Source organism: Talpa europaea, assembly GCF_964194135.1.
Source record: "Talpa europaea genome assembly, chromosome: 10".
In the NCBI taxonomy this organism is placed as follows: Eukaryota; Metazoa; Chordata; class Mammalia; order Eulipotyphla; family Talpidae; genus Talpa; species Talpa europaea.
In genome coordinates, this window is record NC_140077.1 from 94304550 (window position 1) to 94322289 (window position 17740).

Genomic DNA, 17740 nt, shown 5'->3' on the forward strand with positions numbered 1-17740 from the left:
GGCCACCGGCAGGGGCGCGCAGGCCTTCAGGAAGGGAGCCGAGGACGTGGGCGGGGCGGGCGGCCCTGCGGTGGGATGCGGGTGTCCAGAGGCCTCGGTGCCAGCGCGTCGCACCGGGAGCGGAGGAGTCAGGACTGCACAGACCTCGGGGGCCCCTGCGCCGCCCACCCAGTCCCGGGGGAGGTGCTGGGTGTGCTCGGGGTGTGGAGCAGCTGGTCTGGCAGATTCCTAAAGAGCCGCAGCCCACCTGACTGCGACGCGGGCCGGGCGGCCAGCGGGAGGACGCTCCGCGCTCGGGGAGGACCGTGCGGGGTGCGAGCACCCCTCGAGGGGAGGCCCGTGGCTCCTGGGGGCTCTGGGGACAGCCCCCCGCGCCGTGCGTCGAGGCGCGGGCCGGGCCAGGTGGCAGCGCCGGGGCCGGGCTGCGCGGAGGCGGCGGCTTTCCCCGGCAGGGGCGGCGGCAGGGGCGGCCCCGGATCACATGGGCGGAGGCAGGTCCCGGAGCCCCGGGCGGGCTCTCCCCAGAGTCAGGCTGACGGCGGCCGGAGCGGCGGCCTCCCTCGCCCTCCCCTGCTCCTTCCCGCCCCTCCCCGCCCGGCCCGGCGGCCGCCCGACAGGTGAGCGCGAGCCAGGTGAGCGCCCCCCGCGCCCCCCGCGCCCCCCGCGCCCCCCGCGCGCGGCGACCTCCGCGGCTCCCGGCTGCCTGGCGGGTCTGCGCCCCCTCGGCGCCGCCCCCCACGGCCCCTCTCCCCGCACCTCGCCTCGCGCTGGGCGCCCCCGCGGGCGGGGCTGGCTCGGACCCCGCGCGCCTCCCCCAGCCCGGGGTGCTTCAGCCTCGGGGCTGGAGTCGCAGGAGCGGGGCGCGCCGGGGCCGAAGGGCCGCGCACTTCCCGGCGTCGCAGCGCGCGAGTCCACCGGGCAGCTCAAAGGTCTGGGAACCTCCCGGCGTCTGCGAGCAGCCGGCGCAGACCTGGGGCCCGGGAGGGACGAGGCTGGACCCGGCTAAGGGTCAGCTGAGCGCGGGGAGGCGGCAGATGCTCCCTGGCCCGGGCGCCTCTCGCCAGACTCCCAGATGCGGGCTGTGCCCCGAGTCCCCGCGGGCTTTGGACGGCTCTTGTGCTCTGGACGCCCCGGGGCAGCCCCAGGGTGGGTGCTGGGCGGGGTGGTGGCCCAGCCTGGCACTGCAGCTTCCTGCCTGGGTTGGCTCCTGACTCCAGAACTAGAAGCTCAGGAAATCCTACAAGGGCCAGATCTGCAGGGACACTCCCTTGCCCAGCGGAGGGGCTGTGCATGGGATGGGAGGCCTGTGGCCCCAGTGAGCAGGCGGCGTAGGTCACCTCACCTTGCTGGCCAGGGGGTGGGTGTGCCCTGCTGGGGGGGTTGTGCCCAGCTTGGCCCATGAGTCCTCATTCTTGCAGGGGCAGTTGGGAGGGCAGCAGACCCCCGGGGAGGTGAGAAGCCCATCCTCACCTGTCTGCACGACATCGCAGGGGCTAGACAGGCCCCCAAGAGGCCTCTCTGAAGACCCCGGCTTGGCCTCAGCCCACCCCCGCCCAGCCAACTACTTGAACAGTCCTTGGTGGCGCCACCCCCTTCCTTGCTGTCACTCCTGTTCCTAGAACCCTGCCCTCCCCCAGAGCAGGGAGGAAGTACCTTATGCTGTGGGTTTGGGGGACGGGAAGCAAGCACTGCTGGGACTCAGCCCTGGTGGTGGTGGAGGGGGAGAAGGCTGCAGTGCTGACATCTTCTACCACCTGCCAGCCCTGCCGCTTTCTCCAGCAAGTCCCGGTCCTGCACCCTGATAGCTGCCTCCAGGGCCGCTGAAGAAGTGAAGGCGGAACTCAGGGTCAGGGTTTCCCAGGGTGGGGGAAGTGAGACTGGTGGTGTGAGGGAGGGATTTAGTCACTTCCTCTACCCGCTCTACCCACCCCCAGCCCCTGACGCTCTGCCCTGTGAGCCTCTCATCCTCTCCTCAACCCTGTGCTTCTCCTCAGCACTCCTTGAGGCCTGGGGAGTGGGCTCCACTTCACCATCCTTTCTTCCTCAGGTATGGCGCTGACAGTGGATGTGGTGGGCCCGGCGCCCTGGGGCTTCCGAATCACTGGGGGAAGGGATTTCCACACGCCTATTAGGGTGACCAAGGTAAGGGCTGGTCCCAGGAGATAAGGAGGTGAGCCCAAAGTTAGGGTCTGTTCTCTCCTTGGGTATCCACGGAGACCTTCTGGGAGTTGGCTGGGGGAGGGCTGAGGCTTTGTTGCCATAGGGATGTGGTGGCCACTTCAGGAACAGGTTTCTAGTGAGTGAGGGCAGCCGGCCCATGTGCAGGGCCTGCTCTTTTCTCCCTGATCACCAAGCCCATACCTGCTGGTAGCCATTTTGGGTGGTGCTAGAACTAGAGCCCAAGTTCTTGGCAGATTCCCCTTGACCCAGGCCTAGGCCAGGGACAAGTGCATGGAGGGCTGGTGTGCAGGCAGCCTGCTCGGCACCATGTGCTCAGGCAGGGCTCTCTACCCAGAAGTATTTCCAAGCACAGTTCCTGAGATTCTACCATTCAGTGTCCTTTGGGAGACCCCATTGGAATGACCCCTCTGGGGTGGGGGAGGGAGCTGCCATTCCAGCTTTCCGAGGGGTTTAGCTGGTTGCTGGGCAGCCCCTGATGGGCAGGGATGTTCGAGAGGGATACAGGCCAGCCTGGTTCAATCTGTTTTCCATGTTTCTTGGGCAGGACAGAGGAAATTCTCTGTCTCCATCCCTACCTGAGTGTCACTGCTGTACCTCAGACTATCTGCTCCTCATCCCCTATAGGTCACTGAGCGGGGCAAGGCAGAGGCTGCTGACCTCCGACCTGGTGACGTTATCGTGGCCATCAATGGGGAGAGTGCGGAGGGCATGCTCCACGCAGAGGCCCAGAGCAAGATCCGACAGAGTCCGTCGCCGCTGCGGCTGCTGCTGGACCGGTAGGCCCGCCATGCCTCTGGACCTGCCCACAGGCTTCCCCCACTAGCCAGCCCACTGCCTGGCAGCTGCCCTCCCCTCTAGCCTCAGCGCTGACCTGCCTTACTAGGAGCTTTCAACTCACCTGTGAGGTGGTCCTGGGCTCTAGGCCTATGGCAGGGTGGGCTGAGAGGTGTCCCTGTGCCCTGCTGGGCGTGCAGCCACAGGCAGGGCTGGCTGGCATCAGCCACCTGGATGCCCGGGTTTGACTGGTTCCCAAGTGTGTGGGGTACAGGGCGTGGGCATGAAGTGGATTGAAGAGGGGAAAGGTGTGCCTCAGGCTGGGTCTCCAGGTCCCTCGCTCCAAGAGGGCAAGGCCTTTGTTTGGATCCCTGGGGGAGGTGGAGAGTTTGGGGGCTCACCCCCCATTGACCCCCTCCATTTCTTCCTTTGCCCTCTGGGCCTAACGGTGGGGGCTCATGGGGTTGGACACCGGGTTGTGGGGGAACAGGTGGTTCCTAGGGGTGGGGCATCACAGTGAGTCACAGCACAGGCATCCTGGGAGATCCCCCAGCCAGGAGAGCCCTCTGGGCAGGCCTTGGACCTGAGTCAGGTACCTCCTGTCCCTTTGCCGCTTTCCCACTGCCAGGATCCCTCGGGCCCTGGCTCCACGCCTCCACCGCCCCACGGTGCCGCAGAAGCTGGCTCCTGAGATGCCTTCGTGCCACTCTGGGCCAGGAGTGTTCTCAGGAGTGGGGCCAGAGGAGGGTGGAGAAACGTCCTGGTATCCAAGAACAGGCGCAAACTCTAGGAGACTGCAGCGCAGGGGAAGCTGTGGCACCATTCCTTCCTCCCTGCTCTCTCCTGGAGGGACCCCGCTTTGGCTGGGAGGGGCGCCTGGTGAGAACCTCCAGGCTTCCAGCTCCGTTGGGCTGGTCAAGGCTCCGTGTCTCTTTTTCCTTTTGTCCAGCCCCCCTCTGCCCCCCCACCCCCCCAGGAGACCTCTCAGGCACTTAGAAGCCCTGTGGCAGGAAGCAGTGCTCTGGGCCAGCGCCAAAGCCCAACTCCCCTCACTCTGACCCCACACCCCTCCCTGTGCGTGTGTGGGGGGCTGCCGAGGCTGGCTTGGTGTGTGGTGACTAAGGTTCTTGCTGACTTCTCTAGAAGGGGCCAGACATCCTGGAGTGGTGTTGTGCGGCTAAAACATCGCGGTCTCTGCCCAACCTCTATTCCAGGTTCCCGCTGGGCTCCGCTGGGCAGGACTAGGGAGCGGTCCTTGGGGAGCTGGGGTGGGAGAGCCCCTCTCCACGGCTGCCTTGGGGATGAGTGGGGGTGTTGAGCCCACATGTCCCCTAGGATCTGCCGCTGCTTGCCGGGCAGGAGGGGTTGGCTCCATCCTGTGTTTTAGGAGGAGAAGCCTGTGGAAGGGACAAATCTGCTGAAGGGACAGAAATGACCCTCTCAAAGGTGGGGGACAGGCCTCGGGTTGGTGGAGAGCGGGCAGCTGGCCCGGCCATTGTCTGCCTTAGGACTTTGGGCAACTTCCCCTCCTCTCTGGGCTTTGGTTTTTCCATGGGCGAAAGATAAAGGGTTATTTACATGAAGTCAGCAATCCCCTCTAAAATCGATGTACAAACGAATGCCAACCCTGTGACAAAGTCTAGATGAAATGCAAAAGAAGAGGGAAAAAAAAGAAAAAGAAAAGGGGGCGAATAATATGAGCGGCTTTTGAATAGACTGGAACGTATTGACCTTTTTGCTGAAAGTATGTCCTTCCTACTTTGCGTTGCTGACTTGTCCTTTAAGAAATGATGTGATCATTGATGATAGTTGTTGAAGTTTGGCAAAGCTGAAAGCAGACAATGACTGCTGGAATGTTCCAGAGAGTTTACTAGTCTTGAGAACCTTGTGTGGGAACAGCTGAAATCTGCAACCCCTACTTAGTGGCTTTGGGGGGGAGTGTTGTGGCTTCGGGAGGGGGGGTGTTCCGGGACCCCTGTGACACTGGCTCCCTCTGTCACCTCTTCAGGTCTAGGGCTGTTTCTCCTGGGCAGACCAACGGAGAGAGCTCCGTGGAAGTGCTGGCAACTCGCTTCCAGGTAGGCTGGTGTGTCCAGTACCTGCAGCACCCTGAGATGAGGGGGAGGTTGGAGGCACAGGAGGGTGGGGACCCCGGCACCCTGCTCCTCTGGGCCCCTCTCTCCACAGAGCTCCGTGAGGACACATACTAACAGCCAGTCCTCCCTGAGGTCTTCCTGCTCCAGCCCCGCTTCCCTCAGCCCCCGGCCAGGCAGCCCCTTCTCCACCCTGCCCCCCACCAGCCCGCATACCCTCCCTGGAGAGGCGCTGACCAGCCGCAGGTGAGCACAGGGTGGGCACCCTGGCCACCAGGTATGGGCTCGCTTCTTGGTCGCTGGGTTTAGGGGCCCCTGGGAGCACTCTCTGCTCCCCTGGGGCAGTCTGGGTGGGGTCCTGACACCCACACTCTCCATTTCCCCCATTGCAGTTTCCAGACTCTGGCCCATTCCCCGGGACCTGCTGCTGACCACTTGTGCTATGAGGGCCGCCCCGGAAGCCGACAGGTGAGGGTACCTGGGGGCAGGAGAGGGCCTTGTGCTCCTGGCTGGTTACCAGTAGTGCCTGTAGGCTGAGGGTGCTGTTCCCCCGAGTGGGGGAGGCCCTTGTGGGTCAGTCCCAGGTGGCCTTCTGCCTCGTCACTGCGCCTCCCCCTCACTGCTGGCTGCCTCCCTTCTAGAGTGTTTCTCTTGGGCCAGGACTGAAATAGTTTTGCTGCTGTTGTTGGGATGATTCCCTTTGGCCCTGGCGGCATCTCTTGAACACATTCCTCCTGATTCCAAGTCCTATGCCCGCCCCCAACTCCCACCACCCCCTCCTTCCTCTTCTGACTTAACCAGGGAGCCCCCAGTGGGGCTGTGGCTCTACCTCAAGTTCACTTGGCTCACTCTCTGCCCCACCCCCACCCTCTCCTCTGGACATCCCCACCCCCAGGTTTCCACTAGTGACAGCCCGTTGGTGGCATTTCTTCTCTCTAAGGGCAGACAGGGGTGAGGAGGTGAGGGAGTGAGGCAGCCAACAGTCCTGGAACCCAGCTGCTGGGGGCAGTGTTGGTGGGGGCATGTCCAGTCTTTGGGGTGGAGGGGATGAGGCCCAGCTGCTGGAATCCTACCTCTGGGTTGATTCTGCATTCCAGAAAGCAGAGCTTTCAGAGATGGCTGGGGAGGGTGCTGAAGGGGGGGGTCTCTGGAGAAGGAAGGAGCTGGGTCCTCTGGGGGCTGCATGGTAGGGACTCCCTGATCACCTGCCATGGGCCCAACCACTGATCGTGCAGGGGGCTATGGGCATAGAAATGTATTCAGTGAGATCTCCATCTTTAAAGAATTTCAAATGCAATTGTGGAGATAAGACAGACATGCAAAACAATTTTGGAACAATTAAGCACCGAACAGTGTGGTCTCAATTATAAAAGCAGGAGGCATTCTGGGAGGGGAGCGATGAGTGTGGGCTGGGGTGGCCTGAGGAGGTTTGTCCGGAACGCTCGGGATATTGGAGGTAGAGCAGGCAGGGTTTCGGTCAGAGAACAATGAGCCGGGAAGATGGGACAGCCGTGGCACAAGCAAGACCTGCTGTGTTTAGGCTTGGGGGACATCCTTAGGGAGACTTTGGGCTGAGGCCAGCAGGGATAGCTTGGCCTTGGGCATGGTTAAAGAGGGCCCTTCCATCCTGGCCTTCTTCCTTGTGACGTCCCCAGTCAGGAGAAGGGGAGATGCCAGTGGTGCAGGGAGTGCATCTTGGAATGTGTCAGAAATGCACATTCCCAGGCCCCAGCCTACTGACTAGACTTACTGACAAGAATTTGGGGAAGGGAGAGGGATGAGGGCATCAGTCTGCACTGGTGGCATTGGCCTGGGTTTGTCCCACCTCTGCTGTGTCCCACACTGTCTGATCTGTGTAATGCCGGACAAGCCCTCCACCCCCACCCCTGGGCCTCAGGCTCAGGTCCACTGTTCGAGTTCCCGTCTTCGACCTTGAAGCCCCTCTCATTCCTTCCACAAATATTTATGGGGCAGCTGCCTTGTTCCAGGCACCCTTCTAGGCTCTGGGGATGAGTTAATGGAAAAAGAAAAATCCTAACCCAACTGTCAAATGGTGTGGGAATCCCCGGATCCCACAGTTGCTTTCGGGCGTCACTATGCATTTTTGTATCTTAAGGCGCCAAGGAGTCCTGTGAGAAAGAAATACTTCTGAAAAAAATACATTAGGGAATAAAAAGGAGCCCACCACCATCCATTAGACCCCCTCGGCCCTTTGCTCTGCTCCCCGCCACCCTCTTCCCCTCACGTAACCTCATTTCTGCTGTTGATGTCCATGGGTTTATTTTTATTTTGTCATTTCATTTGCTTTCTTTCCTTGTCTCACGCATTGTACCTCCAGCAAGGCACAGGGCAGGTTCTCTATGGATCCGGGCAGACGGGTAATGGAGCCCTCAGCAGCTTTTCCAGGCTGTAATGATCTTTCTGCACCATTTGTAGTGCGGCAGCCAGAAGCAGGGATGGGGGGCAGTGGGGGGAGCAGGAGGCTCCTAGGCCTCCCAGCCCCACCAAATCTTGACTCCCTCTGGGGTCTCTGCCATTCTCTTGTGGTCTCTTCGCCACACTCTGCTGCCCTTATAGGCTCAGCCTGCAGGCTCAGGTGTGCCCACTTACGCATGCCCACACCATACTCCAGGCGTTTACCATCAGGTATGTGTATCCGGATCCCACACTCCCAAGCGCCTCGTGCATTCAAGGCCACAGAGGCCAAGGGCACAAAAGCCTGAGCAGTCTTCATTTACCCTACACACATGTAGATAAAATCATCCAACATTTATCTTTCTCATTTTGACTTATTTCACTTTGCATAACCTCCTCAAGTTCCTTCCATTTTGGGCAAATAGCAAAATTTCATTTTTAAGAGTTGAATAGTATTCCACTGTGTACATTTACCACACTTTTCCTATCAATCATTTTATTAATGTCCTAAAATGATTTTTTTAGCAGTAGATTTTTTTTAAAGATTTATTTATTTATACAAGCACTGGGTACAGACAGAAGCGCGGGAGGGTGAGAGAATTCCCCAGAGCCAGAGCAGGGAGCAGAGCAGGCAGACCAACGAAATATACTGCTGAGAGGAGCAGTGGGTGTAGCAGGAGAGGTCTGCGCACCATGTGGGACCCTTGCTGGGGGCCGGGGATCGAACTGGTGCTGCAGAGGCTGTGGGCAGCTTCACAGCCTAGTGCTCAACCGCTGCGCCACCAGGGGAGGCCCAATTTCCTAAAATATTTAACTGCAGAATTTTCCTCTGGCACCTCCTCCCTGGCCATTCAAGGCTTAATATCCCTATACCACAAGAACACATTTTGTGGGTGTTGGCTACAGAAGGACTCCTGATGGGTGCCATTTTTGGACTTGGAAGTGAAAGGCCCTTTCTATGGAGGCAGGTGTCCCTGGCTGACTGGGAGGCGGCGGGAGAAAGGCACAGCCACTCCCAGGAAGAGAGCTAGGCTTAGTCTCTGGTGGGAGGAAGGGGCCCGACATAGTTATGGACAAAGTGGGTCCCCTCCCCAGTCGACTGGAGTCATGGCCTGGCTGCTGGCTCCTGAGATGGCTGAGGCAGCACTGAGCCCAAGACACAGGACACCTCCAGCCCTTCTGGAAACTGAAAGTTGCCCCCTTCAGGTAGGCACCTGCCCTGGGGAGTAGATACCAAGTTTAAACAGCCCCTCCCCTCCAGCTGGTCTGAGGACTTGGCTTGAGGAGGCGGCTGAGTTCTGCCCGCCCTCACTGCTGGCCAGTGTCTCTCTGCAGGCACATGCTGGCCGGGGAAGGACAGGCAGGTGGGCCATCCTCCTTGAGTAGCTGGTGCAGCTGACCTTCCTGAGGTAACCATCTCATGGTCCATCAGTTGACAGAAATGGCAGCAAGTGCCAGGTGTCCAGAGGCCCAGGTGTGGGCTCCCAGCCCTGCCCCTGCCTCCCCAGGTGGCTTGATCCAGCCAACTGGCCCTTCTGCCCATCAAGTTCCCCCCCTGCAGAACATTTCCTTAAGGAGCCCCAGAGCAGAGGCATAGGGGCTGAGGCCTCAGGCAAGGATCTAGGACTATTCTCAAGACTGTAGTTTTCACTTTCAGCTTAAGAATCCATGCAGTTTTTTTCAAATGTTTCCATAATTGGTCCTGACTGAACTTTCAAATGGAGGGAACTTGGCTTTCCTGGAAACTGGCCTCAGCCTGCCAGGTTGTCTCCAAGGTTCTCCTTTCCTTGACTAGTATAAGCTCCTGGGGCTTAGGGGCCCCATTGGGGATGGTAAAGGGTAAGGGACACAGAAGGGGAGCCATGCAGAGGTGCAGGCCAGAAAGCAGAGCAATGATGAGGTTGAAGGCGAGATTTCCATGCCAGGGGAAGGAAGGCACACGAGCTCAAGGTGAGCAGCACGCCTCAGGGCGTGGGCACTGCTGCTGGGGAGCGGCTCCCTGGGCTCGATGGGGCTGGACAGACCTCCCAGGGCAGCCAGGAGAGGTTGGTCAGCCCCCATCCTGGCCTTGGTGGGAGAGAGCCCCTAGGAGGAAAGAGTTCTCTGCCTGCCAGCCCTGACTCCAAGGAGGGTTTGGTGTCTTCCTCCACCCCCTTATACTTCCTTTCCTATCTGGCTTGTTCTGGTAGGCCAGGCCCTCAGGGCAGACACCGGCATGATGTGATGGAGGGGCACAGGGGGCGTCCAAGCGCCACCTTTCAGCGCTTGCCCAATCCTCTTGCAGATCCCTCACACCTTGTGGCTGGATGCCACCTCCTCTCATTTGGGACCAAGCTGGAGCTGCCCCTGTGCCAGTTTCTGAGGACAGGGTTGGGGGGTGGCCCTTACTGGTCGGCGAGGGCTGGGAGCCCTCTGGTGTTGGGCCTGGGGAACAGCCACGCCTGGCGGTCCAGACTGGGCGTGGGGTGTTCAGGCCAAAGGCTCAGGCTGGCTCCTCCCTGGTGCCTCTCCTTCCCACAGGCCGGCAGGGGCCGCGCTGGCGACTCAGCGGTGCTGGTGCTGCCTCCTTCCCGATCCGTCAGCCCCAGACTCAGGTACCGGTGGGCCCTTGAGGAGCAGGTGGGGTCTTGGAGGCCTGAGAGAGGCAGAAGAGGGACTGGCTTGGGGGGGAGGGGGGAATGAGTGGGGGCTGCTGCTCTAAGCCCAGTGGTTTTCCTCTGGCCCCCAATTACTCTTTATGTGCTCCCCATGCTTGTCCTGACAACGGCCCTGACCCCAGGCTGTTCCCATCCCCACAGTGTGGACCTCCTGGGAGAGGACTCAGAAGTCTTCAAGATGCTGCAGGAAAATCGTCAAGGGCAGGCACCGCCCCGCCAGTCCAGCTCCTTTCGACTCTTACAGGAAGCCCTGGAAGCTGAGGAAAGAGGTGAGATCCCCGGGGCTCTGGCAAGGGAGGAGGTTCCCCAGGACACCCCCACCCTGGCCCTGCCTGAGCATGCTATTGAACTAGTATCTCTCCAGTGCTCGTCATGGGAGTGGGCACGGGGCGGGGCTCAGAAGATACAGTTTCTGACCTAAGGGGGCTGATGGCCTGATAGGGGTTTCCAGGTGTTGCCCAGAAAGTGCCAGCTGGAATCAGGAAAGTGCCAAGAAAGGAAAGAAGTGGATGGCAGGATCCATGGGAGCTGGGTCCCTAGCTTCATGGAGGAAGAGGGATTTGACTTGGCCCTTGAGGAAAGATCAATACTATAACAGATGACCTTGAGATGGTGGCAGAACCCACTGTGGAATGTGGAGGTTGGCATCCAGCGTGGTTTTTTGCTGTGGAAGTGAGAGAATGGCTGGGCCTAATAGCCTGGAGGGCGGCTTTCGAGTTTAGATTGTGGCCATGAGGACTCTAGTGTCAGGCTGAGGCGTTCCCTGCCCCAGAGGGCCAGGTGGATAGTTCCAGGCAGTGAGTGAGATGTCATAATGAGCAACACAGAGACGAGGACTCTGGCCGGCTGTTCGGTGGCTCCTGCAGCAAATGTTTGCCCTGGTGGACCAGGTGTATAGAATGTGAAAGTGATTGTGATGGCAGTTGTGACACATCTGCTGAGGTACTTTGGGGTGGATGGGCCTGTCACGGTCCCAAGGAAGCAGATGGTACTGCAGGAGTGTGTGTGTGTGTGTGTGTCACTGCCTTAGGCTAGGGGAGAGGGAGGGCCAGGCCTGGGTGGTGAGAGGTGGGACATCTGTTCATAGAGGTGGGAACTGGGTGAGAAGTTTTGAGGAAAATCTTGTGCATCATGACCTGAGGCCTGGGCAGGTCCCAGGAGAGGGCACAGGGAGGGGGGTAGGGTGAGGGCTGTGCAGATGGATGGTGACTTCACCTGCCTGGGGCCTCCATGGCTTTGGCTGCAAACAGGGCCTGCACCTGCCCATTGACATCTACGCGCCGTCTTTGCACGCATCCAAGGCCCAGATGCAATCATGCTCGTAAAACACTCTGAAAGCGTACAAAGGTACAGCTGTTATCATAACTGCCATCTACAAGTACGATGACCCCGCACAGCGGACACTCCTCAGGCTGCCTTAGCTCCTGCTCACTCATCCTTGAAAGTGCTTCCTGCACTTGACCAGCTCAGCCAAGGTGATCTGGCGTCCTTCCTCCATTGCCCACTCTTAATGCCAGTGTTACTTTAGAGTTCTACTTGAGAGTCCTGGGAGCTGCGTTGGAGGAAGTACGGGGGGCATGAATGTGGGCAGCCTGGGTGCTGCTGCCGTGGAGAAACTCTGACAGGTGTGTCTGCACCCACCCCCCAGGTGGCACGCCAGCCTCCCTGCCCAGCTCGCTGAGCCCCCAGTCCTCCCTGCCCACCTCCAGGGCCCTGGCCACCCCACCCAAGCTCCACACGTGTGAGAAATGCAGCACCAGCATTGCGTGAGTGTCGTGGCTGGGGTGGGGCGTGGGGTACAGGGGCTGCCGGGCCTGAGGGGCCGGCATAGGGCATAGCCACAGTGGAGTTGAGTGGCTTTTTCCGGGTTTCTTAGAATACGTGTGCCAGCTTCTTCCTGCTGAGTCTCCTCTCTCCTTGTCCCCGGGGGCATGTGAGAAATGCCCCTGCTTTTGCATCTTCCCTCCAGGGACCTCAGAGCCTCTGGAGCTCTGCCTCCAGATGAGGTGCCTCCTCCTGAAAAATCTTGCTCTCTTTCTGTTCTCACCCCCTTTGGGGCAGAATGAATTTTCCACAGGTTGGTTCAATCTTCTCAGTGGGTGGCATCATCATGCAACCTCATTCTCTGGAAAATTGCTGTATTGCACCCCCCCCCCCAACTACATTCTTCTGTAACAGCGTTAAGGGTCAGATGAATGACTTTAGGCAAATTCCTTCACCTCTGTGGGCTGCGGTATTTCACCTGCAGGAGGGATGCTATCTACCTCTTGCTGACACGGGGAAGTATCTTAGTGGGGGCTTCTCAGCGTCCCATGGGCTTGTTAAGACAGGCTGGTGGGACACACCCCCGTTTCCTCTTCAGGAGGTCCTTGCGCAGGGTGGCATTTCCGGCTTGTTCCAAGGTGATGCAGTGACGCTTGCCCTGGCACCACACTTTGAGAACCACTGTCCAGCTAACAATCCCGACTCTCTGCCTGTGCAGGGAGGGTGGCATCTCCTCCTCCTCCTCCTGCTCCCTTGCTCTTTCTCTCTCTCTTTCTCTTCTGACTTAGAGATTTGGGAGGGTGGGGTCATTGAAGGAGAGGCCCAACAGCAGGCCTGGGCAGTCAGGGCTCTAAGGTTCGGGGATTTTCTCAGATCCTAACTCTGGGCTGGGAACGTGCTTCCTCAGAGTGGACTGGCAGGCCCTGCCTGGCTGCCTACCCCACAGGCTAAAGATGCCCCCTCTTCTCCTGCAGGAACCAGGCGGTGCGCATCCAGGAGGGGCGGTATCGCCATCCCAGCTGCTACACCTGCGCAGACTGTGGGCTGAACCTGAAGATGCGGGGGCATTTCTGGGTGGGGGATGAGCTGTACTGCGAGAAGCACGCCCGCCAGCGCTACTCGGTCTCCCCCACGCTTGGCCCGCAGGCCTGAGCCGGTGCTGTGGCTCCTCGGTGCCAGAGCATGCCTAGCAGTGGGCATGGAAGGGCAAGGGTGGTGGTGGAGGGCCTCTTCCCCCTCACTGGGTGAGGCTGGAGGTGGGCACCTGTCATGAGTATGGATACCAAGGGCAGCCTCACCTTCCCAGCCTCTGCTGGAGGCTCCTGCCCCTTGCAGCACAGGTGCTGCGCCAGAGTGGGAGATGGGCCCCCCATTGGGTCTTTGTGCAACAGGGTGAAGCACTTGGGATATGGAGGAGAGGGTGGGCCAGAGGCCCAGTCAATGTATTCACTGTGTAAAGTTTTTGACATAAATATATCTGAAGACAAAATTAAGTAGATGGTTCTCTTTCTTCACCTTCCTTTCCTTGGCCCCGTGGCACACGCTTCTCCCTGCACTGGGTGAAGTCTTTATACAAGTAATTACCCCTCAGTCTCCCCTCCCTCAGACCCCTGCCGCCTCTCCGCGTGTGCCAGCCCCTCAGAAGAGGCTTGTTTCTTGTAGATGGAGGGTCATGCTTGTCCTGAGCTCTCTTGTAAAGGTGTCCCCATTACTGGGATGATCCCCAGTGCTTTAGAGGAATGCCTTCCCCACCGGGGTCTGGAAAGAGGAAGGGGTGCTGGCAGGGACAACCAGCGGGCTATGGGGATCCAGTCCCCAGAGCCCGTCTCGGGGAGTCAGGCCCAGACCCTGCAAGTCCTAGTGGGACTGGTGGTCTGTGCCCCTTGCTCTCCTTGGTGGGGATGCCATTGACCTGTCAACTTACCTGGAAGAGCTGGATGAGCAGGAGAGGGGGCAACATCTAGGACCTCTTGCACTCACCCCAGGCTGTCTGCACCCATTTGAGAAAGAGAATCACCAGAAATAACTTTGAAGGGGCTGCAGGGTAACCCTGCCTGGGAGGGGCAACTCAGCAGAGCTCCAGCCTGGTGGACTACCACCCATCAGCAGCCTCACCTTCAAGTCAGGCCTGTCCCTTCCACCTCTGCCCTGGGAAACTGCTGGCATCATTGGTGGTTGATTTGAAAAAGATACAATGCAAGGCCAGGCATGCCAGCCTTGGGGATATGCTGGAGTGCAGTTGCGGGGGGCGGGGGGGGAGTGGCAGGGGGGAGTGGTCCCTGCCAGATTTTGGGCCTCATTTACTCACCACTCCCCGTCCTAATCCCAGACGACATTTCATAAAGTTGCTCCAGACCTACCCTGCCCCAGCCTCAAGGATGGGCAGTGGCCTCAGTTCTATTTTCACAGGAAAGATCAAAGCTGGACTCAGAAGGAGCAGTGGCTAGTTCCAGCTTTGTGCTGTCTGGCTCTATTGGAAGGAATCTTGGCAGAGACTGTGTTGCCTCCTAAGGCATCTGTTAATTTACACCTTGATATTGTCCCACCTTTTATGGCTGCTTTGCTTGTCCTGGGCGAACAAGCTTTTCCATGGGGTCAGGAGTCTCAGACCAGGACACCTTGTAGCTGAGAACCTGGCTCGTTGGCGCCCCCTAGTGTCAGGTGTTGCTCATGGTGGAGAGTCCATGGGGTCAGGAGCTTGAGACCAGAACACCTTCTAGCAGCGAACTAGCCTCGTTGGCGCCCCCTAGTGTTAGGTGTAACCATGGTGGGGAGAAGACTCACCAGAGGGGAAGTCAGGTCTCTGCAAGCCCTTGGTTTCTGGCACAGCGGGAATACAGAAAGACAGAGCATTTTTCTTGCTTTCCTGAAGATGACAGTTGAGTGGCAGGGGCTGAGCAGGCTCGAGTGAAATAACGCTATGTGGCAGGGCCTCCCTGGTGGCGCAAGGGGTTAAGCACCACACTATGAAGCAATCTGCAGCTTCTGCAGCACGAGTTTGATCCCCGGCCCACCAGGGAGCAACCCACATGGCGCAGCAGACCTCTCCTGTCTCGTCTGCTGCTCCCCTCAGCAGTGTATTTCAGTCAGTCTGCCTGTTCTGTTCCCCACTCTGTCGCTGGTGAATCCTCTCACCACCGCCCCCCGCCCCCGCATCTCTGGCCTGTACCCCAGCTCTTGTATGCGTAAATAAATAAATCTTTTTAAAAAATAATGCTATGTGGCAGTGGCAGCTGGCATGGAACACTCAGGGGTGGGCCATGTGTGTGCAAGGTTGGGCAGGACTAGACAGGTATGAGGGAGAAGTGCTGAGGGGCAGTGCAGATGGAATGTTCGTTTTGGGCAGTGGCTGAAGGGGGTACTGTGATAAGATGGGAAAGGGAGATGGGAGCCTCGAATGCCAGAAGATATGATTTGCCATTCAGCTTAAAGTTCAGGGGACACTTTGAAAATTTTAAACAGGGAAGTGACAGGTTGGAAAATGTGTGTTGGAATATTAATGCGGTGAGCTCTCTCTTGTAACAAACCATGCTGGGCCCTGAGTGTTTTAAGGAAGCAGTGTTGGGAGTGGGGAGCAGGGACCCTTGTAAAAAGGGTATGCCATCCTTTCATAGATCAGATGGGCTCAAGAGCACACCCACCTCTGAGTTGCGGCAGCCAGCTCTCCTCCCGGGGGCCCGGGGGGGTCTTGGTTCTGGAGTTCTTAGTAGACACATAGCAGCCTGCGCCTGGGAGCAAAGGGCTTTGGAAGTTGGAAGTTCTTAGGCCAAGTTGTTTGCCAGCAAAGAAAACTGGGGGCAGTCTGACCTTTTACCCCTACCCTCAACCCCTTCCCAAGACAGCTGTGAGCACCCACCACCCACTGACACTTGGAGGTGGGCATGAGAGGGCCACAGAACAATCTTGGGGATGAAACCTAGACCCAGTATGGGGGAGACCACTCAATTATACCACCATACTTTGCCCAGTGCAGTGCCTGTTTTACTTTTTTTTTGCACTGTGGGAATAACTTTAGCAATGTCAACAGATTTGAGCGAGAAGTGGCCGGGGGCAGCGTCTAATCTGGTCTCCTTTGGTTAGAAGTGAGAAAATGCTTTTCACCTAATGACACAGCTAGATAATTCTATGCCAGGGATGTTTGAAATGCTTTCACTCTAATCCTCGCAGTTCTGAGGTCAGTAGTGTTTTCATCCTGGTGTAGAGACAAGCAACTGAGGATGGGGACAGGGAGGCTGGGTAACTGACTGGTAAGGGGGAAGGGCGGGAACAGAACCTGAAGCCTGTCTGCTGGATGTCTGACTTGGGGGAGAGGCGTATCGGGCAAGATAGGGCCCTCTTGTTCGTCATCACCAGAGGCAGACCACCAGGGGAGGTGACCATGGCCTCCCAGCCACCTCTAGCCTGGCAGGAGCTGCCCCCAGGCCCTTGGCTCCCCCCTCCTCCCACAGGGCCTAGCTCAGTGCCGAGCTTGCAGGACATGCACTTCTTGGAGCTGGGTCTCCCCTAGGAGGTTGAGGGGCAGCTGGGCATCCTTGGTCTCCGTCGGAGGGATGACTCTGCTCTGGCCACCATATGGCTCAGGAATTTATCTTAGGAGCTCACAGGAGCTGCTCACCCCTCAGGGGGCGGCAGTGGGGTGAATGTGCTGCCCCTCCCCTTCCTTCCAGCACCTCCTCAAGGAAGCAGGTGGGATGAAGAGACTGGGGTGGCCATGAAGGGCCACAGAGCCCTCAGAGGGTGTGTATGTGAAGGCTGGGTAGGTCTGGGGGTGTTGTGTAGTAACAGTCAGGGTAGCAGAAGGCACATGGGGGGAGAGATGTGTGTGGTCCCCACCTGGGCCCCCTGACCACCATGGTCACCAGGAGGCTGGACAGCTCTTCCTCTGCTGCTTCTGCATGGGGGCGGGCAGTGTATGGCGGGAGGGGAATATGTGCTGGGGTGTGTGTATGGGGTGGGGGGTGAGCCATACAAAGCCTTGTGCTGAGACACTGCATTCCTGCTGGCTGGGCTTCCTGTCCCAGATGCATTCCTGCCCCAGAGTCACCAAGGAGACTGCTTGGAATCCCGCCCCACATTCTCCAAATTCAGGGCAAGACCCAGCAAAGGCTCCCTCCCTTCACCTCCCCACCCACTCACTTGGAGGGAGGAAGTCACCTGACTTTATTTTCACCCTCAGACTCCTGGACAGGGGGGGCTGGAGTGGGGTCTGGCTCGGCTGGGGGGCTTGGAGCCATACATCCTGTTGGACTCGCACATGCAGTTCCTGCCAGGCCTAGCTTTCTGGGTTTCCCTCTCTAGAGCTGGGAAAAAGGAATGGGGCTGGGGTGCTGTCCTGGAGGATAAGGTTGGGAGGGAGCAACACAGGTTCATGGCTACAGGGATGGACTTGGCTTGAAATCCAAGGGGTGGGGGGGGGGCAACTAGGGCACCTGCTCTCCCTCCTTCCCGGTCTTACACCTTGGGATCTGACAGTTTGTGGCTCTCCCGTGCAGGCTCCGGATTAGCCCGCTGGAGGCAGGATCGCAGCGCGGAGCAGAAGGGGGTGGGAGACTCCTCTCCCAGTCAGTAAACAGCCACTTCCTCCCAGCCCAGCTCCCCCCCGCCCCTCCTCAGAGGCTCAGGTGCAGCTCTGCACGTCCGCCAGCTCCCTTATCTGCCTCCAGGAGATTTGGGTCCATCCAGCTGGGATTTTTCCAGCTAGCCCCTGCCTCGGGCGACAGCGGGCTCCTCGGAGACCACCCGCCTGTCCCACCACTAGAGGGTCTCACTCCCAGCAGCTGTCCGGGCTTTCAGCCCCTCAGCGTGGGATGGTGGCTCCCTGTGGACCCAGAGGGTTGGGGTGGGGACCGGGCAGCG

The 17740-nt window shown here is 59.0% G+C and overlaps 1 protein-coding gene across 2 annotated transcripts; it reads left to right on the forward strand.

Moving 5' to 3' along the window:
* Positions 1–2040: 2040 nt before the first annotated feature.
* PDLIM2 (PDZ and LIM domain 2) lies at positions 2041–13063 on the forward strand (the record flags this gene model as incomplete). Of its 2 annotated transcripts, XM_084245054.1 has the most annotated exons (9): positions 2041–2142; positions 2806–2957; positions 4964–5033; positions 5143–5294; positions 5441–5516; positions 9984–10063; positions 10262–10389; positions 11769–11886; positions 12859–13063. In XM_084245054.1, the coding sequence occupies 9 exons, from the start codon at positions 2050–2052 to the stop codon at positions 13034–13036; spliced, it is 1047 nt and encodes a 348-aa protein (XP_084101180.1). In that variant the 3' UTR covers positions 13037–13063. The 2 variants fall into 2 exon arrangements, with proteins under 2 accessions (XP_084101180.1, XP_084101179.1); XM_084245053.1 differs by lacking the exon at positions 11769–11886 and having other exon boundaries at positions 2050–2142.
* Positions 13064–17740: the final 4677 nt, after the last annotated feature.